Here is a 22,297-nt window from a genome sequence, read left to right on the forward strand (position 1 = left end):
TAGGTTTAGGACTTAACATTTATGTTTGTTGATAACATGCTATGAATCATGGTTGTTACGTATGCCAAGATGAGATGTTCCAAATATTTTAGGTTCGATTACGTATGGTCTTAAATTCAAAGAAATGTTAGAAACATTTTTGTTTTAGAAAAATACACATAAGTATATACATATACATAAGCATCTCTATGGAGCTATGTATATCTGTCTTTTTCATCTTATGGTGGAGCAAAAGTATGTAGCTTATTTATGTCAATCTTTGTGGGATCCACCTACAAATAAGTTTCATTTTACAATGCAAGATTATGTCTTCTAGTCAAGTTTTAATGGTCACATATGTAACAACTTATAAGTCATAGTGTTGATTGGAGTTTCTTGAATGTGATATTCTCAAATTTAAAGTGCATTATTTTTCTTTCCAAGGTCTCAACTTTTGGTTGATTTTCATGAAAGAACTCTAGTTACTCACATGTGATTCTTATAGCATTGCACACAACCATCATAGCATTATAGAAACTCGAAAGATCTAATGGCTATAGTTGACATGTGGGGCCATCCAATATAATCCTCACTCTGACTTAAAAAAAGTACCAAGCATAAGGGGTGAGATTGATAAAATAGAAACAATTACACATTAGTTTAATTGAAACTTGTCAAGAGGAACTATCCAATTGAATGTGCATACTATTCCATGTTAGACCACAACATTCTTGTCAAGACATATTATATCTAATAAAGGGCTACTCTTGAGGATCTAGCATCACATCATCATATATGAGATCCAAATGAGATATCAGTTCATGGTTAGATAATGCTATGGCTCAATAAGGATATCAAACCAAATCTACACACATGTCCCATACATGCAAGTTTGTTGACTTAATGGATACCATTTTCTTCTTTTTGATGTGTAAAACTCCTATAATTGCAGGTTCCATGGCCTCTTAAGAGCTAAGGATTTAGTTGTACATACATTTGAGGATATCCTTGCAATCCTTGAATTTATTTGACAGTCATTTCTAAGTATTAATTTTTACGAATAGGTACAATTTGTAGAACCGTTTGATGTAGGATTTGGTTGATTCTTCGTGAGTTCATTCATTCATATCATTTACATATTCACATGTCAACAATGAAAAGAGAAACCAAAATAACAAAGACCTCTCGTTTAAGATCATCTCAAGAATCAACATCAGCCCTATGTCCTTCCTATGTTTTGATACCCTAATGGAGGCATGTATTGTCAAACAATGCTCTCATTCAATTTTGTCTTGTTTTTTCCAATTCAAACATCAAATCCATTATTTCAATTACCATCAACCGCATGCAAGAAATGCTCCAATCTTGTATCAAATATTATACCTTAACTTTTACATAGCTGGAAATACAGGCATTTGCATGCACACTTGAATGAAATATTATACCTGAAATTATTCCCATCAACTACAATGTAAAAATATTATACCTGAAGTTGTATGCCTTTTATACCCACCAAGGAGACTCCAAACCATAGCTCTATTTCTCTTACTAGTGTATTACTTTCCCAATGAGTGTAGGTGTTGGGTGCATCTAGTCAAAGATCATCTTATATCAAGCTATATTGGAGCTCTAAAGCAAAATTAGCCCAATGCAGTGTAGGTGATTTGTGTATTAATCATGAATGTTTCACTTGTCCAGTGCAAATTCAACCATCATTAACAGTTCCTCCTCATCCAATAACACTTTTCCAAGCCTACACAAATTATTTTTAGTCCTACCTCAATTGCTTTTGCAACCCTAACTCCATGTCTCACAAGTTTCTCCCCTTATATCCTCTTTCCTAACAGCAGCTATCAAAACAATGCATGTTGATTCTTCTCTATACATACACCAACGAAGAATTTTACACCGAGGGATCCATCCACCTTAATATCAAAGATGTCTTAATATTATACCTGTAAAACTGTGACCAAAAAAAGCTTTGCACCACAAGATGCATCCTTCAAGGTGGACTCAATTTTGAGTGTCCAATTACAATAAAGGATAAAATATTGGTGCTACATCACCCACTCTAGCGCATAATGTGATAAATGTATGTCTAGCTCCATAGGACGGGCATATCCAATCTTACAAATAGATAATTTTTAATAAATGTGGCCCTGATCCTGAAGATGAAATTCAGTATCAAGGTGTGACAGGTTTTTTGAGCCCATTTTCCCGAGGAGGAACTTTCAACCAGCTCTTCAAACCATCATAGGTGGCAAAGCCTATTGCTACTGAAGGCACCAGCTGCATAATTACAAACCAATGAGAAGCATATGATTAGTATCCTCATGTTTACAAAAGGTTAGGAACTAAAAGAGCAATCAAAGGATGATTACACGCATTCTATAAACAGAGTGTGCATGTGCGCACGTGCACATGCACACATGGTCCTGCACAAACACATCCAAAAGAAGAGCTCTAACTTTACCTTGATATAATTGATACTTAGACCAGCAAATAGCTGTCTCACACCTTGTGTGCGGGCTATAGAAACAAGCCCATTAAAGGTGCCTGAGTATCCCTGCTCACAAAGCACTGTTTGTACCTGGGAAAACAAACAGTGAATTTATAAAGAGAAGCGAAACTAAACTGCATTCTTTCTTGAAAAACTAGATAGATTCTCAAGCAGACAAGAGTTCAGAACCAGCAGAGTAGCCAACAGATGACCTTTAAATGTCATTTAGAAACTTACTTGCATTTGCCGTCTCACCACATCAAGAGGGTACATAACAGTCTGTCCTATCAGCCCTGCTGCAGCTCCACAAGCAAGCTTTGAAGAGATAGAACTTTGAAACTCACTGGGCAGAGAACCCTTCAACTTCTCATAAATATAGAACTTGAGTCCTGCATAAGGTAAGATCCCATATAGAGTAGGACCTGCAGGCACCACGGGAATGAAGCTTAGCAATTTCCAAGAAACAGATGCATTGAAGCAGTTCAAGCATCAGAAAGTGAAACACGGGTTCATAAATGAACATCAACAGTGCCATATTAAAACCAGAAACAATTTTAAACCCCGAACTCTAGACACGATCTTCAATACCAACAAAGCCATCCTACTATCCACTTCTCATGCAAATTTCTAACAGAAAAATCCATGCAGAATGGAGTGTGACTTGCAATCAGCTCAAATGTTTGTAAAAATTAGTAAAAAGCATTCTTTGTGGCCATGGCATGGGATCTATCGGTGTCACGACAGGTCTCTCCTTTTAACACTGACAGCCAAAGGTAATAATTCTTACCCATTTCTCTTCCAAATTATTTTATGGACTTCCCATATGGCAAAGTCCCCACATCTAAGTTTTATTCAATGGGGAGAGAAAATAGGTATATTCAATGGAGAGAAAGAAAGCGAAGGAGCCAACACAACACCACTTTCTCCACTTGACTATCGTCATTGGAAACCCGCAGGTTGAAAATGGGAATGCATATTGGCAATTTGCAAATTGCAGGTTGCAGGAAGTAGGATAAAGCACCAACTCATCTAGAAAAGAAAGCAACCAAGCTTGCAAAAGTCAGAGAAAAAGATTGGGAAATAAATCTAAACAGGAAGTATGGTAACTATCAGAGAGTTCTGATTGAGAGTTAAATTATGCGGACAGAGCAGCGGAATAGACAGGGCTGGCCTCATGATTGCGAAGCTTTTAATGAAAACTTGGAGAAAGCATTAGAGACTCCACTTTGTAGTTTTTTCTAGGGTGCTGGACCAGTCCTTACAAACTATAGGACAATAATGGCTAGAAAGTGCGCAAGGACAAGTGTGTTTCAGACCTCTACATAGTATCTTGTCACCATTCGAGTACATATGGGAGCAGCTACTTGTGGGAGCAGCAGTAGCTCACCTTTATGAGATCAGATGTGTTCAGTGTCTCGTCTAGGGTGAAATACTTGAGTTTGCGTCTCTTTATGCTCCTCAATCTTCTCATCAAAGAGCCTTAATTTGGGAGGATATGCAATAGTATCCTTGGAGGCAGCAGCATGCATTTCTTTGTGGGGATTTCAATAATGCTACTGCTTCAAGGGGAGAATACGTCGGGTAATACTCACATGCTAGCATTAAAAGGTCAACATTGGTCTCCAGCTTGATCTTGTAGATCTTTGATCAGAGTTGAAACCCATGCTTTCAGGATACACATTTCAGCATAATGCTCACTCTGCATATCGGGCCAGGTTGTACCTGTTAGTACATGCTAAATGCGCAGCAGTATATGATGCTTTTAGTTGTCAAATGTGGGGGGATTATGCCTTCCCTCATTCTGACCATGCTCCATTACGGCTAAGGATATTTTTTCATGAGACTAATATGACAAGCTGGCCGATAAAAGACTTCTTATAGTCAACAATAGTTATTTGGCACGTGATGAGTATAAGCAAATGGTTAGTTATGCCATTGCACTCCTTCGAAAACAGTGCCAGATTGGGCTTGATTATGCTTGGTGCTTTTTGCATGCAACCTGTTATTTGTGCATATGGCAAGTATTATCTGCATGACTTGAGAGAAGCGGTTGCAGATGCTAAAGCCCACTGTCAAAAGTTTAAAAAACTCAGCCATGTTAGGGATTTAACGCAGCCTGAGCTTGATTGCTTGGGTCATGCTAAATATTTATTACTAAGGGAAGATCATAGGAAAATTGTCAAAAGGGAAATCAGGGCCAGGTAGAAAGCTTTTTTTGTTCTTCTAAAGAGTTCTTTAAAAGCAGACTCAAAATATCTCTCAGGTGACATCTAAAGATTTTTGGACTTCATCACGAGCACTTGCTCAAGCTGATCATTGTTCCCAACAGTATGGGAGTCTGGAGTCCTCTTCGCAAGAGGTTTTGTTGGCAAGAAGGCATTACTACAGCATGTTTCTCCCATTCTTGCTCCTGATCAGGCTCATCAACTTGAGATACCTTTTACAGAAAGGGAGTTTGTTGATGCTTTGAAGTCATGTGCTCCAATCAGGCACTCTTCAACTTGTGATGCCTTTTACAATAGAGTTCTTTCTAGCCTACTGGGATGCCCATTGTTACAAATGATTAATACTGCCAAGCAAAATCAGCAATTGCCACATTCTTGGAAGAAAGGGTAGTTAATTTGATTCTCAAGAAGCATCTTTGTGAATCATTTGCTGATTAAAGGCCTATTACACTCAGGCCAGTCATTTATAAAATGATTGCCAAAATGGTCATTGATAGATTAAAAGGTTTCCTGCATGATGGTCGACATCCTACCCAATATGTTTTTCTTCCTCGCAGACACATCAGTGATAATATTGCAAAGGCTTATGTTGGGATAGAATATGCAAAGTACACCCATTAGGATGTACCCGCTGCAAGTGGACATTGCTAAAGCATTTGATACTGTGTAGTGGGATTTCATCTCGCAAACTATGCAATCCTTGGGTTTTGGGCATCGAATGCAACATGTTATTTAGATGAGGATGCTCTATTAGTGTTTTGCTTTAATGCCATAGCTACTCATTTGATGCTCTGCTATATTGATCTTCTTATGGCTATAGATGTCTTGCATGGACTACAGATACATGGAAGAAAGCCCATGATTGCACAAGCTTATGCTGATGAATCGTTCTTCACTCCCATGAACACAAAATCCGCATCTTTCGCAACTCATGAAGACTATGACCTTGTAAGGAATAGCTGCTGGTTTGCAGGTGAAGGATTGGCATAGATTATTGTGGTTGAGAGAAATTGTCAACCCCAATCAGCCTGTTCGATCTCTTGGATATCCTTTGGGATAGAACATCACTCGCCATCAGCAAACAGATTGGGTGCTTACAAAGCTCAAGAAGAAACTGGAATATTGGGAATTAGCCACTTGGCCTCTTCATGTTCAGCTTCGAATTGTGCAATCAATTTTAGTGGCTTATATAGTTTTTCTTGCCTTTGATAATGTTTGATAAAAAAGACATTTCTTCTTACATGTCCACTATTATGGAAACTTTCTGGTGCTCAAAGCATTGCCATAAGAGTATCAAATTACTCTCTATGCAGCATCCATGTTCCCCAAAGATGCATGGTGGCTTGAACATATTGAATATTCTTATTCATATTTTGGCTCACAAGGGAAAAATGACGCTGCATTGTTTACAGGGTGATGAGCCTTGGGCTGCTATGATGTCTCATTTACTTTTGCAATTGAATACTCCTGCTTTTGGGCACTCCATAGGACTTCATTCTAGGTTATATTGATGGCACAATGAAAGGCTTTCCTTTTGATTCTAAAATGCTATTAGCTTGGAAGGAGATTCTCTCATCTGAAATGGAATGGTGTGACTGTCTACATGCAGAGAACATGCACTCGTCAAGGGTGTTTGATCAAGCCCTTGCTTTGTGCGAACCTAAGCACTTGTATTTTATTTCATTTGAAGGCATCACTATTGTTGGTGATGTACTTTATGATGATGATACTTTATTGCCTTTTGACGGACAGACAATATGGATAGGGGATGCATTAACGACCCCTCTAGCACTCTCTTGCATGCTTCATTCTTTTTTACCAGTGCCCAGGTTGGAGCTTACGACTAATCGGTCCTTACATCGTCAGGGTTCTTCTTCCCGCTCGTTACACTTGGCGGATATCTCAATGGCTGATCTATACAGGGTTTTGATGCCGCCTCCTTGGATATCGCATCATGCGAATCAGCTTTGGTCTTTGAACGACTAGCCCAATGGTGGCACAAAAGATTGCAATAGCTTTGGTCTCACAAGCTACCAATTTGTCAACAGGTTTTGTTATTTCCTTTGGCCTTCTCTTGACCCAAAGACATATTGCTCATGCTTTAAGCCACAAATGTTTGACTCCCTTCGAATCCTTGCTCCATCTTTTTTGGCTTTGTCCTGTCAATCATGACTTCTTGTTATTTCTTCAACAACGCCTCCAGTATCAATTTTCATCTCCTTCCTTTGGCAAGCTTTTCTCGATCTTTGGCCTTCACTGCCCAGAGTATGATCTATTTTTCATGTGAGTTCGTTATTGGACATTGGAAAGACAGAAACCAAGCAATCTTTCAAGAGTCTACTTCTTCGATGTTCTACTTTTTCTTGATGTCACTCAAGCAATCCTTTTATGATTGCATGTCTATTCATCAGTTAGATTATACTATCTACTTGTCCTACAATGAAATTTTCTGATCTTGTATTTGTTGATCTCCACTTTGGAGACAAACCTTTTGTAACATAAAGACACATGGATTTCACCCCCCCAAAAAAATGTGTGTGTGTAGAGATAGATAGATAGATAGATATACATATAGATATTTATATTTATATTTTTTTTAATATGTATCTTTGTAAGACTAGAAAATGTCTCATCATACATATTCAGATTTTTGTTCTAAAGACCAAATTTATACAATGAAAACAAAGAGAAAACGAAAGAGAATAAAAATAAGCCAACAAAAGAAAAATAAATAGCTAAACAAATAACAAAAGCTAGACATACCAAGTAAGCAATGCAATGCATATATATATCCACCAAAATTCTAGGAAGGGATAATCGATTGGCTTTCGGTATTTATATGAGTCGTCTAAAACACAGTTACAACATTTAGAACAATGCGAGCCTCCTACAACATATTTCTGGTATTGTAGGTCCTGCTAATAGTGAAGAGCTTCCCAAAGTTCGTCCTTCAAGGAATCCATCTCACAAAACAAATCTTGAGGTTTGCGAGGAATGTTCTTAGATGTAGCCTCGTCCTCCATCACGATAAAGCAATAATCCAACGATGGCGTCTGATTGCTATGATGGCCTTCCATTGGAATGGCGAACGAGAGATAGGAAGCTGCCAGTTGATTTCTATGCACCAAGTGGGCAAAAGAGAGAAGATATGGACTGCCTGCAAATCAAGAAGGGCAACGAGGAGATTGAAGGAGTACACAAGGTAGGAATGGCAAGAGAGGGAGTCTTATAAACGTGGAGCTATGCTTTTAATTAGTGCTTTTAACAAAAGCCAATCCACACTTTTCCAAAAAAACATGCTGCCCAAAAATCTCGGGGACCACGCCCCCCAAGATAGAATGACATACGTCCTCGCATCTCATAGGAGACACACCGTGGCACCTGGATATGCTTTCTGAGTCTCTAAGCTCCCTATGTGTACTAGTTCTGAGTTATGTTTTTCTATGAGATTTCTCAATACTCTTCAGTGGTCTTAGTGAACCCCTTGCTTCAGCCCACAGCAGCTTGTATGGGTTACTTTGAGATTGTACTTTGTCTCATAGGCCCACGAGGCCTTCAGAAGACGTTAATACATCTTATTTTTTCTTTATTTTATATTATTACTTTGTATTTTGTTTTATTTTTTGGGAGGGAGGAGAGGGCAGAAAGAGAGGAGTAGGGAGAATGCAGAGTTTCAACAAATTGCAGAAGGGTTGCTTACCAATCCCACGATACAGGCCTTTGAATCCATTCTCTTTCACAACCTTAGAAAACACATCCCCAATGCCTTTGTAAACTGTGGTGCTGGCTGATACATCTTTTACCTGCCCGAGAACCAATCTTAAAATTTACTGCACATTCCAAACCTAGCAATATTGCTCCAGAATCATTCAAAAACCTGAATACAAGGTAATCACATTAAAAGTCCAACCTGATAAGCAAGCCTAGTTCGCGCCAGATCTAACGGATATGTGCACAAAACAGCAGTCCCTCCAGCCGCAGATCCAGCGAGTAAGTCAGCAACTGCACCTGGAGAAGCATTGGGATAATAATCTATAATCCATCGTCTGTATTGTTCATATGCCATAAAGTGCAACGCTGCATATGGTACCACCCTTATCACGCTGGCTCCATTCCCTCTGCAGTAAACAAAAATCAACTGTCATATGGCAGATAACATGCCCAAAGCCCAAATATATATTCTCAGAATCCATTCTCTAAACGCCATAATCACATTTAAAAACTCACTTGTAAAAGCCTGGGAAACCCTCTTTATTGAAGATGAATTGCAATGCTCGCATCACACCTAAAGATTGGAATTTTCCACAGCTGGTCTGCAAGTACAAAACAAACGACTCACACCCTTCAGAGCTTGGAGAGAAGCTCCTGCGACTTATTCACCACAGATACATCACAACACAAATCCAAGTTACCCGGAGTCTTCCTAGAATCTAGGGTGTACTACAAAGTCCCACAAAGAGAGGTCTCAAAATCCCTTCCATGAGCCATATCAGGCACAGCATCTGGGGTCCTCGCCTTTGGCAGGAGGTAAAAACGACCTTACAGCCGGTGGACAATCTGAATACGTAATTCGGCTGCAGGCAGTATCGCAAATACCCTGCAGACAGGGTTGTCAAAGGCGGAACTGAAGCCGTCCACCTACATAGGAGTATTAAGGAGTAAGCAGTTTTCACCTGATAGAGAATCTTTGTACGCTCGAGAGGGGCAACGACGGTTTTTGCGAACCCTCCTGCTGCACCTCCAGCAATTAGCTCCTTCACATACGTTGGCATCATATCACGAACAGACACCACGCCACAACTTCTGCTTTCTTCATGAGATATCAACGCTGTGGAATTGAATTCTGGGGCTGTGATCGTGCGCCCGTGTCCAGAATCCATTTTCTCTACACTGTCGTAGAGTGCTCAAAGAATAAAACGCTCAGCTAAGGAAAAAAACGAATTAGCAGCCGCAAATCGGCAAAGGTAGCGCCGAAAAGCGAGCTAGGGATCTGCCGGGGCGATCTCAACCCATCTCCAGCTTCGCAAATTCCTTATCCCATCGATCGCGAGCCAGGCAGTAGCAGCAATGGATGTTGAAGATTGGAAGTCTGCAAGCGACTTCGAAAAACATCCAACGTCCGACCTTGATTGTCGTGAACGAGAGAGACATCCAAAAACGCTAATCCAAGTAAGAATAGATGATTGGGAGAAAGCGAACGGCTTCCCTGATCGAGACGAAGAATCAACAGATCAACTGCCGGCACCTCCTAGAAAAATGTCGCCTTTCTGCGGGCTTGAGTTGATCAACCTCATGCTGGAGACCAAGACAGAAGAGGCAGTTCTCACGAGAGGCGGTGGCCGATCTGCAGATTGAAGAAGAATGTGTCAATCTTTCAATTATGCTTTGTGCTCTCCCCCTCCCTGTCTTCCCAGGCCGCTGCTCCTCCCATCCCCTGTCCTTCCTTCATCTCTTCCCACAGGGCAGCGAACGTCCCCCGCCCCCGCCCCCCTCTCCTCTCTTTCCACCGCGCCTTCCCAACAAAAAAGGCTCAAAGCATCTCTACAACATACACACGCAGATCTTCGTTTCCGGCAAAATCCCTCTCTCTCACAACATACACAAGGAAAACTCTCTCACTCTCCCTCTTTCTCCTCAACATACACACGCAGATCTTCGTCTCCGGCAAAATCCTCTCTCTCTCTCTCTCTCTCTCTCTCTCTCTCTCTCTCTCTCAATGTGCAAACATTCCCTGGAAACAAACACATCAAGCACGTGTTCCCTGCAAACAAACGCATGAATCATGAAGGTGTCGAAGCACTGACCGGGTGAGATGGAGGCAGGGGATCGCGAGATCGAGCAGCACCGAGGGCTCGCTGTAACGAACTTGCCTCCGCTGAAATGGTCTGCGATAGCGTGTTGCTTGAGGAGGAAAAAGAGAAAGAGGAGGGAAAAGCCACAAAATTTGCACTTCTTAAAATGCTTAAAACAAGACGATGTGCCCTAGAAAACTTTTGCAACGAGGCCAAAAATTGTTAGGGGTTGCCCCAGAATCCAATCTTTTTCTCTCTTGAATGCTATATGATGCAAGAGACTCAGTGCCGGAAGAGCTATTGGTAGCTAGTGGTTCCTACAGGAAGAGCTATTGGCAACTAGTGGTTCCTGCAGGAAGAGCTATTGGCAAGGATAGGCCCGACCTAGTCCCATCCACTTGTGCAACCTCCACTCCACAAAAGTTGGAATGCAAACTCGACATCACCACCTCACCCAGACTAGGTAGCTAGATGTGCACAATTTTTGAGCACATGCCACAGTGATGAAATGAGTCCAGGTCAAAGTGTCACGTGTCTACAAAAGAACAATGCATTGCTCTTTTCAAACCTAGCACAAATTAGGTAGCTAGATGTGCACAATTTGAGGACATGCAAGCGTGACGAAATGCAATTCAATTCAAAGTTTGTGCATGTACCAGAATATTACATCGCTCCGTTATTAGATTTTTGAGTTTTATATGACTTAACAATAGTGGTACTACCACAAAGATGTACTATGCTATGTGGCTAGAGGCATTAAGAGTTATATTGGTGCTACTAGAGATCACACTTATAGTAATAGATATCTACTTTCTTTTCTCTTTGTCCACACATGCATTGTTTGATAGAGTCCCCATGTATAAAAGCCATGAAACTGAGCCACTCAATTTATACCTAGAAGCTTTGAATTCGTCCCCACTCTACCCCTACTAAAATGCAAATATTGAGCACATAAAGCTGAGCCACTCAATTACTCTACCCCTACTAAAATGCAAATATTGAACACATAAAACTGAGTCACTCAATTCATGGAGTCAAACCTTGAATTCGTCCCCACTCTATCCCTACTGAAATGCAAATGTTGAACACATAGGGCCTAAGTTATGTGTTCGCCATGCCAACTATTTTGCCATCAAAGCAAATAATGGGACCATGCCCATATGGGCATTGTTGCTCCTTCACATTTTGCACACATGGTCATCCAAGTGGGCAAAGGTCTGAAGTATGTGTTGTGAAGTCTCAACCATAGCTCAATCTAGGAGGGAGATTGGCGAGACAGGGAGTAATGGATGACCTCTTTGATGTTCCCCCTTTCCCAAGCACCCATCTCCTCTTCTGTTGGAAATGTTTTGTTGCATGCTTGTTGCCCATGTCCCCTACGTAATTACTTGAATATGTGTTTTTTAAAATCTAGAGTCCCATAATCCAATATTGGGTTGTTTTTAAGACTTGGAAGCTTAAAGAGAGTTTACACAATTTCAATTTATATGAATACACTATCTACAAGAAGGCGGGCACTAATATGGATTTATATAGATTGTTTTAAGAACAAAATATGGAAGATTGAGCATATAGTTAGAGACCTTTCTATCGTTTCTCTCGTACGCTTAGCGACCCCCTTTGATATGAGAATCCCAATCCTATGTGATATTACAAGATGAATTTCACTCCTTGCAAACATCATATTATGAATGGGAATATGGAATTAGACAAGCACATGTTTTCAAATTCGGCATGGTGTTAGTGCATACCGTGGTGAAGATGTTATGTCTTCTAGTTTGTGCTCCACTAGTTATGTATGGGTTCTCTATTGGCTTTAATACCAACATATGTACGTCAATCTTCTTTTTTATTTCTTCTAATGTGAATGCTCTTAGAAAACGTAGAGGTATGATCAACTTAGTTCGATATGGGTGAACGAAAACTATTAAATTAAAAGTATGAGCTCATGTCACTCTATATGGCAAAATACAATTGATTACCTAGGAGGATGAGGAGATGAGCAAAAAGGATGAGATGAAGTTCAATTTTATCATAAGGGGAGGGAGTGAGGGAATTGTGAGAATCATTACTTTGGCTTAGAATGGACTAATATTGGTTTGGGAGACTAGAGGGTAACAAAATATGGGGGGGTCTGAAAGTCCCCAAATGATATCCAAGAAATTAGTAACCAAGTGATATGGAAGAGATGACAAGAGAGGGCATGGAGCTTACCTTAAATTCTTAGGGTCTATTTGAATGTTTTTAGAGGACTTTGTATTTTTTGAATACTAGATGCCTTCTATGTTCCCCCGAATTGGAAACTTAGAGGGTGTTGAGCTTACCTTAATTTCTTAGGGTCATGTTTTTGGAGGACTTTGTATCTTTTGAATACTAGATGCCTCCTATGTCCCCCAATTTGGAAACTTAGCTTCTCTCTCTCTCTCTCTCTCTCTCTCTCTCTCTCTCTCTCTCTCTCTCTCATCTACTTCCCTTTTAAGAGGAATAAGAGGAAAATAATAAGGAGAATCAATCAAAGTCTTAAGTCATGGATCAATCATTTAGTCCTCCATATAAGAAACATCCATCTCCTTAGCTAAACTAACTAAAAAAGAATTAATCTATGCACAAAGCGCGTGTGAAATGGCTCATAAATATCTCCATGCAATTATGAGATTAATATGGAGCCATTATGTCCTATGATTTCTTTGGAGTAAGTGACAATGTCATGAGTAGATATGTATTGACTTATTCTTTTTATGGAATATAGAGCATGCTAGGAAAAATAATATAGAACATTCTTTTTATGGAACATAGAACATGCTAGGAAAAATAATAGAGGGTGCAGACACACAAAAAGTTGCATACAAAAAATGTTGTTCTTTAGTCACATATTATCTCAATAGAACATAAAGCGTGCTAGAAAAGTTCAATTGATGGTAGTGGGTACACGATAAGATGCATAAAGCAGATGTGCATTATTCAACTCCCAAAAGAATATGACCCCTATTCTAGAAGTAAGTGGGAATATTATGGAGTGGCATATTCTCATGAGGAGACATAAACCACGATAGGAAAAGTCTAGACATGTACGTAGTGGGTTCAACATAATATTGGGTGAAATACATGGCATGGGTAGCTCAAATCCAAAAACAACATTGTCACTCATACTCCTAGAATCAAGTATGGATGTGATCAGGATGCATATTCTTTTGATAGGAAGCACATCCTACTAGGAAAAGTTAATAGGTAGCTAACTGATACACATAAGACATGTTTTAAAAATGTTTTGCCTTTAGTTGGATTTTAAAATAATGGTTTAATTTACAAGTGATTGTCTTTCATAACTTTGTTTAGATAAGTTTGTATATAATCTTTACCCTTTCTTTATGACACAATAGTAATCTAAGCTATAAGGATGGAATCTTATTTCTCTTTGAGCTTGTGCAGTAAGAGAATGCAAAATGGATTCAACTTGTTAAAAACACAAACAAGACATTGAGTTGATATACACATGTATTTCTATATGTCTTGTACTTCTCAAATATTTGTGGCATGTGCATGATCAAATAATGCTTGTCCATTATAGACCAAGGCTTGGACTTTTTTGGTAATCAATAGGACACGAATCATATGGCAAGTGGAGGAAACCAAGCAAATGATTGTATCCAAAAATACCATGCCTTGGACAATCAAGACAATGAAAAGCAATACAAATAATTGTTTAACTCACGTGTCTTTGTTCAATTGCCTATATAGCATCATGACATTATACTATGTATTTAATTCACGTGTCTTTGTTTAGTTGTCTATACAACATCATCACATTTTACTATGTATTTAACTACATATGTCCCCCCCCCAGTCTACGCTGCATGCAGCAACTATACATTACCCATCTATTTTGCTTAATATATTTTGGCTGTTTTATTAAAATTAAAAAAAATAAAAACTACAAATGTTCAAATAGAATTGTTTAGTTGTCTATACAACATTATCATAGTAAATTGTGTTCGTTGTCCTGTCCACAATGTCACTCTAAATGTATGATGTGATGCCATATATCTACGAGATGTTGAGAGTTGTGGTGCCATGAGCACATAATTAGAGGCTAAGGTATGGTATAGGAAAGAATCAAAGTAGCCACCCTAGGATGTGGACTACATGAGGTGGAGATGTGGATTGAGGATATCCACAAGGAGAGATGTGGATGAGAGGATTTCACATGGTTTGAATATTCTAAAGGCTCTCTCTATATAAGAAGCCTATGTTGTATTGATTTGATATAGATATACATTTGCTATCTCCCTCTCATGTCTTACTTAGTCTACTTTGAGCCTCCTTGATCTCTTGCATTTCACATGGTATCAGAGCTTAGGTCTTGCTCATGTTCACATCTCCAATTTGAGAGGGAAAGCTTAAAATTTTCGCTTTGAGAAATTTCCGTTCATCTCTTAGATATTTTCGTCGTTCCTTTGAAAGTGAGTTATTCATTCTTCTTCGAGTGTTTCTTTGTGAGGATCCATGTGAGGAGAGATTTGAAAGGTTTGAGAGAGAGAGATCTATAGGGAGACTATACTCAGAGCCCTAGTTCCCTAGTTCTCCACCAATGAGAGACTAGACTAGTCTGAAACTGCTCGGCTGCTTTCTATGCTCTATGCAGCTCCACCCACAACCAGATCTGTACCTCCATGCGACCCAATGCGTAGCCACATGGAGCTCACAACTTCACACGACCTTCGGTGTCTCTGACGTGCCGACAGCTTCAAGCTCCCTGCTCACTAAATCTCACGACAACCAGGGCCCTGCAACCACAGCTCAAAGGCTCTCCAAGGCTTCAGATCTCACAAAGCGGCCAAGCTTCATCGACACCTGCGCAAGCTCTCAGCATATAGCCAATGCAACAGCCTTCCCATCCTCTCTGCAGCTAGCTCCAGCACTGACAGCAGCAAGTGCCTTCTACACGGCTCTTCCATAGAAAGGGTAGCACTTCTTCTCCATTACCGCCTTCAAGCTCCCTGTAATCTTTCGAAACCGTGACGCCATCCCTGTTTCTTAGTTTCTCCACAAAGTTCTCTAAGGTCTCCACAAATTGACACATGGCATTTTTAAAACCCCTAGTGAGATAGGGTTGGTTAAGTTATCTATCTGGTTAGGTTAAGATAACTCTCAATCCAGAAAGAATTTGCACATGCTCCAAAAGAAAAAATAACCGATTTTTTGAGCTATGCGCACCTATCAACTCAGATTTTTTGTATGCAATTACACACTGCCAGATTTCAAAGTGCCTTCAACTGGTAAGACCTTTGCAATGGCAATACGCACCCCAACTGTTGAGAAGTTCACTAGGGAAGGATTCCACACGTGGTCTACACAAATGAGGTATCTCTTGATGCATCAAAAGCTTTGGAAGACTATAAAAGAAGAAATACCCATTGCACAAAATGATGCCTGGAAGGAAAAAGATGAAGCGGCACTATCACTCATTGGTTTGCACTTGGGTCCAAACATAATTCATCATATAGACTCCAAGGATCATGCCAAGGATGCATGGGATGAGTTGAACACAGTGTTTGGTGCAAAAGCCAAAAACCAAGAAATCCATCTTAAGATTGAATTCTATGGTATGCATATGGGCTTCAATGAATCCATGGCACAATTTGTCAACAAAATCAAAAGCATTATGACCCAACTAGAGGGCATAAATGCAAAAGTAGGGGAAAAAGATGCACTTGCAATTCTCCTTAAAAGCATGCCTACAGAGTACAGTGCACTAACAACCACTTTGAAGAATTTGCCATATCCAAAATTTGAGGAATGTGTATCCTCTCTTCTTGAAAAAGAAAGAGAGTTAAAGGCATCGACATCGACATCGACATCTACATCAACACACAATAGCTATAATGAAGAACAAGCGCTATTCAGTAAAACATCAACGAAGTGCTACCATTGCAGAAGGATGGGTCCTTCATCTCTTGCATTTCACACGAGAGTCCCCTCGTGGCTCAAAATGAGGTAGTGCCCCTAAGCCTGCATTGCATGCAGCATCTATGCATTACCATTAGGGCTGATCACTCCTCCTTTTTTGCTTAATATATTAGGTAGTTTTATTTATTATAATAATAATAATAATAAGAGAGTCCCCTCATACTTGATGTGTAGCCATATGTCTAAAGAGGGTCTCTCTTTTTTGCAGGGCTGATCCCCCTCCTTAATATATTCGGCTTGTTATGTTTATTATTTAAAAAATAATAAGAAAGTCCATTTGTACCAGCTCTTCCATTGCAACATGTGACCCACTTCATCACTAGATACATTAGTATCAAACATTTAAAAGAACAACCACCATTAATTGTCAAGGACACATCAAGTAGCTAAGGATCCCTTTACAATATTCATCCACCTAACTAGTTTCCTTGATATTATATTCCCACAAACAATCACAACCACTAGATCTCAATGCTATATCAAAGTGTTCACAATATTAAGTTGAAGAAATCAATTACATGAGAATGCTCTATGTAAGCAATTATGCCTTATGACAAAACATGTTCATGCATGATTTTCCTCCTTTTCCTATCACATTGTTGCCAAAAGCTACAAATTTTGACATTTTAAGCTCCACCATTTAGGTTTACATATTATACATATGTAGGCCTTCAAAAAATGTAACATTTCATCTCCATTTTCCAATCCTAATAGTTTCCATGTATGTTTAGGTAGAAGTAAAGTCTTCTACATCTAGCTCTCATCTAGCTCAAAGTAATACCGTCATCCTCTATGTGTATTATCCTTGCATTTTGCAATTATCAAAGTGCATTGTATCACAAAAAGAGAGTATTGCTTGGAAGCGTGCTTTTTATGCATCAGTAGTGTAAAGCATTCAAGAACTACCAAAAGGTTGGGAGAAAAATGGCTAGGAATGGTGAAGTTTAATAGCTACTATGACCCAAGATGGCACTAGGGTACACCGTTAATTGACATGCATAGTAAAGATAACACAAAAAATCATAAGTTATACTATTAAATTGAAGGAGCATTTGGAGCTTTTAATCCTATGAGATCTTGTTGTTGCTCTAGGAAAGTAGGCCATTGCTTCCACTTCTTCCCTTAGAATTCCCTCATAGCATTTGCTAAATTAGAAGCACTTTTCTAATTGCGAATTTGCATGCAAGCACACTATACTAGCTTTCGCAAATAAATGGTCACTATCAAGTGAGTACAAAATAGAAGATAAAGAAGAAATGAAGAGGAGCATCCTCCAGCTTACTAGATTAGAATTTACATGATTAGTTTGTATCTTGGCTCAAGGGCCATGCTTTGATAGCCTTTCTTCATGGCCCACACTCTATTGCAACATGTCTAAAATCTTGGATTAGGAACACTTAGATCAATAGTGGATGTATAGTTATGAACGTGAGGTTCCTAATAAAAATCTATTGCATGTTTCTTTATGATAAATTTGAAATGTCTTATAATAAGGTGCATACTCAAGGGATATGATCTATTAGAAATCAGCCTCGTACTTGGAATATTGGTCCTTGAATTTTTTGCAATATGTATGTTAGTGTGTCATGCCATACCAATGACTCATACACTAACACTCCCCATCATTAGATGATCAATGTCACACTAAGATCGATAAGATTTGAAAATTTATAACTTCTCAGGAGGCAAGGCTTTCGCTCGAATAAATATGTCTCAACATCACTGACCATGTTAATGACCCATACCTGAACACCCCCCATCATTTGATGGTTTCTATGTTAGACATAGATTGATATGATTTGCAATTTTCAAACTTCTCATGAGGCAAGGATTTTGTGAGAGGATTTTTTGCCTAACCTTAAGCCAGGAGATGTGGGCCATAAAAAAGGATTGCATAAAGTAGTAGCATTACTCTTGAGCTGATCAAGGATGAGCTCAGGCTTGGGCTTCAAAGAAAGTATTCCATCAGACTTCAATGTCTCCACTTCTAGAGTATGTTTTGCATTCTCAATCAAAATTCTATTTGTAAACATGCACCTTTCATACTCAGCACCATCCCTTCTTTGAGCTTGTGTTTGCTTCACATCCTTGTCGATCACTAGAGTTATTGCATCAAAGCATGTATTCCATAGACTAGAATGAAGGACAAAAATTATAAGCCATCCATGGGCACCCTATCTAGAGAAGATGTATATTTCTTACCATATAGGTATGTTCTTTGATCTTCTTTTTCCTTTATGAGAAATTTAAGCTAAAAGTTCAAGTCATTCAATTTCTTTGCACAACATATTCACATTGAATAGAGTTATGCATCAAAAGTTATGAGCCTCTGAAGTTTTGTCTATGTACATATGAAAGGGGCAAAAAAAAACATGGTTGAAATGCCACATGACATAAAAAGGCACGTGTCTTTTTTATGCCACATGGCATTTCGACTGTCGAAATGCCATGCCCCTCCACCCTCCCTTTTTAGATATGCACAGACAAAACTTTAGAGGCTCATAACTTTTGATGCATAACTCGGATTGAGGTGGTTGGGATTTGGAAATAAATTAAAGGTTTATTTTCATGCATGTTATCTCTCTCTCACCCCCCTTTTTCCACCTTCTCTCTCTTTCCCCCCTCACATCTCCCTTCCTACCATGCTCTCTCTCCCCCTCTCTCTCTCTCTCTCAAAAGAACTTGTGACATGGCATTTTCATGACCGAAATGCCATATGGAAGTCTTTTCAAATAATATAAATTAACTCTTTTTTTGGGCTAATTAAATGAACTTTTTTCGGGTGTCTTTGTTTTGGGGTTATGTATGTGTGTGGTTAAAATTTTTAAGAAGGCAAACTTACTTGGAATGATTTCAATTAGTAGTCTCAAAACTATAGTCACACCTACCTGCATAATTAGTTAACACCGTACTTATAAATCTTGACGATCCACTCCAATCTCTTAAGCAAATGGTTATGTTTCTCCATCTGCTTATTATTAGCATTTTATAGATATCTTAATTTCATAGTCAAAGCTTAATCTACTTCACAAAACAAATATTCAAGCAATTTGGAGAAGAAGAGAAAGAGTACATGTTACATGAGAGAGAGCAAAATAGACATTCAAAGAGAGATGAGAGAGGTGAGAGGGAGAGAGAGTGGCATACTTTGCACTTGCCATTTTTGGGCAGGCTCATCAAAAGACACTCACCCTAGAGAGAGAGAGAGAGAGAGAGAGAGAGAGGGAGGGGAGGGGAGGGGAAAGGGGCGCAAGGGGATAGAGGGGAGTGGAGAAGAAGAGAAGGAGTACATGCGAGATAAGAGAGAGGAAACATACATTCAAAGAGAGAAGTGAGAAGAGAGAAGAGAGGAGAGAGGAGAGAGAGAGAGGAGAGAGAGTGTGCTAGCACGCTTGCCAAAAGATGCTCGCAAAAAACATCCCCCATAAAATTGCACAACTTATTAATCGAAATCATTTTAGAGAATCAACAACACATTTAAAAAGATTGATACTTTGTTCGCTTGAGATTGATGCCCTTTGTTTTCAACGCTTGAGGTTTACACATATACTATATACTCCCATTCTTACTTTTTTGGGTATCTTTATATTATTAGAGAGGTTCTTCCATGATTTGCTAAAGTGACTATAGGTAGGAAACTTTTCACGACCTTTTGACATCTCCTCCATGTATAGTGTGTAACCTCTAATCTTTTGCAGTTATCCATCAAGTGTAGTTTTGCTGTTGTAGGCATCAGTTCAGCATTCATAACAAAGTAGTTTTTCATACATGATACAGCCATACATTAAATAAGAGCTATAAGATACGGATTCCCAAAATACCTTGTCATCTTTTGCAGACATACCAGGCTTGGTTTTTCCAAGCTTTGAATGCTTTTAAATGCTAATCTACAAATATGCATACTCCCCAAATAATACTCTGCCCGCTCATTCTTGAGAGGGGTTATTTTTGGGATTTAAATAATAATATTGTTCCTCATGATTCAAACTAAAGTATCGTGTCCCCATAGCTCTCATCTTTCTCACCCCTACTCTCTCAAAACAAATTCGAACACATTACATGGTAGTGCATTTTTCCCTCAACTGAGCCTTCAAGAGTTGCACCCTCTTCCTCTCATGACTATCTTTAATCAATGGCAACCTTAGCTTTCCCATGATGGAGTAGATACATTACATTCAGCTAGGTGAAGGCACATGTGTGATTGAAGCCGTCACAAGTGACAATGGTCCATTTATAGCCTCCTGAATGGAAGTAGAATGCACATTAGACTTGCCCTAACATCTTTGGAACTCATGCATGCCTTCTTCTAGCTCGAATCAAGTTCATATGAGGATAGTGAAAGATCCCTTGGCATGCTAATAGGTCTATATGACAAGATAGACACATCCCCACATCTATTTTTTGGGTTGTATGTTTAGATCGAAGGCCCTTGGGGAGTGATGAAACGTATAGTATGAGATTACACGAAGGAAGATGTGATTGCAAGATCATAAGCTGAGACATAGACCAACATCTTGAAGATAAGAATAGAAACAAAGAGGAGTTGGGTACACCCACAATAATGAAATGCCCATAAAGAAGTCTTGGGTTATATAGAGAGAAGGCATTCAAAGGGTAGCAAATTTTCATCCTCACTTGAACTCAAAAACACTAAACTAAGAAAATGAACAGGCTTTTGAGGTCCATGATTGAAGAAGAAAATATAAATTTATTATTTTAGGAAATATAAACCCTACACTTAAAAGTATTATTTATGTTGTCCTGATTATATCTCAATCTATGAAATCCCAATGCTTTTCCATAATCTATCATTGTTTACTATTCCCTAGATTTGATGTTTCCCTCTTGCCATTGAAAACCCTAAACCCTAATAGCTTTCCAAACTCACACTTCCCCCCCACCCCCAAACCCACACTTTCAAAAACATTGGCCTCAAATCCAAAGAAGTAAAAAAATACTCCATTTTGATACTTTTGGGATTTCATGCAAATTCTTTTAAAAAAAATCTTAAATGCTTTAGTTTTAAAATCTATCAGCCAAAATTTCTTTCTTTCAGCCTTTTCCAGTTTTTTCCATACTCAGCACCTTCAGGGCTACTGCCTTGTATATTTGTTTTATGACATATGATCAATTCTCATGCAAATCTTAGGCGTCTTCATGTAGATCCAATCCCCGAGAATGCTTCACGCTAATCCAATCCATGCGATCAGATGAGCATGAGCTTGCACGTTAATCTAATCCTTGAGCCTATTGGCTAGTCCAATCCCAAGGATCAGATCAACCTCTTGCACGCTCATGCTAATCCGATCTCAATGATCAAATTAACCTACAGGTATATGTAAATCCTATCCACGAGATTAGATTCGCATAAGTTTGCAAGCTAACGCAATCTTGAGGATCAAGTTTGAATGGGCCTCTAGGCTAATCCGATCATCACAGGGATCAAATTAGCATTAAGGATTAGCAAATCCAATCTTGGGATCATAGGGGATCATATTAGCAAATCCAATTTTGGGGATCAAATTGTCCATAGGCTTCTTGACACATTGTATGAATGGGAATGGATTAGATGGCATCCTAATGAATTGTGTGAAGCTCCACCTAGCCATGATCCGGAGGATCAAAATGGCATGAAAATGTGATGCCCAATTTTGAGTTCCAATTGACATACACACCTTGCCATATCGGGGATGAAACTATTGTCCATCTCATGCTAAGCTAATCTCAAGGATTGGAGTTTTGTGAAAATTTGTACTATCACTTCCTGAGTCGATTTCACTCGTGCTTTAGTGTATTTTCCCCTTCACTTTTCTTGTTGTCATTATCATAATATT

The 22,297-nt window shown here is 39.1% G+C and overlaps 1 protein-coding gene across 2 annotated transcripts; it reads right to left on the bottom strand.

The window, feature by feature from the left end:
- Positions 1–1,882: 1,882 nt before the first annotated feature.
- On the bottom strand, positions 1,883–10,872 carry LOC147884814 (mitochondrial carrier protein CoAc1-like). Of its 2 annotated transcripts, XM_087397470.1 has the most exons (8): positions 10,509–10,872; positions 9,378–10,048; positions 8,932–9,017; positions 8,615–8,822; positions 8,405–8,507; positions 2,717–2,901; positions 2,453–2,569; positions 1,883–2,268 (listed from the first exon to the last, which is right to left on the bottom strand). In XM_087397470.1, exons 2-8 carry the CDS (start codon positions 9,582–9,584, stop codon positions 2,164–2,166), a joined length of 1,011 nt encoding a protein of 336 aa, XP_087253596.1. In that variant the 5' UTR covers positions 9,585–10,048; positions 10,509–10,872; the 3' UTR covers positions 1,883–2,163. The 2 variants fall into 2 exon arrangements, with proteins under 2 accessions (XP_087253596.1, XP_087253597.1); XM_087397471.1 differs by lacking the exons at positions 9,378–10,048; positions 10,509–10,872 and adding an exon at positions 9,117–9,371 and having other exon boundaries at positions 1,884–2,268.
- Between the last annotated feature and the right edge of the window lie 11,425 nt (positions 10,873–22,297).

Source organism: Dipteris shenzhenensis, chromosome 26 (genome assembly GCF_047967505.1).
Source record: "Dipteris shenzhenensis isolate YYH24624 ecotype China chromosome 26, Dip_SZ_1.0, whole genome shotgun sequence".
NCBI classification, from domain to species: Eukaryota; Viridiplantae; Streptophyta; class Polypodiopsida; order Gleicheniales; family Dipteridaceae; genus Dipteris; species Dipteris shenzhenensis.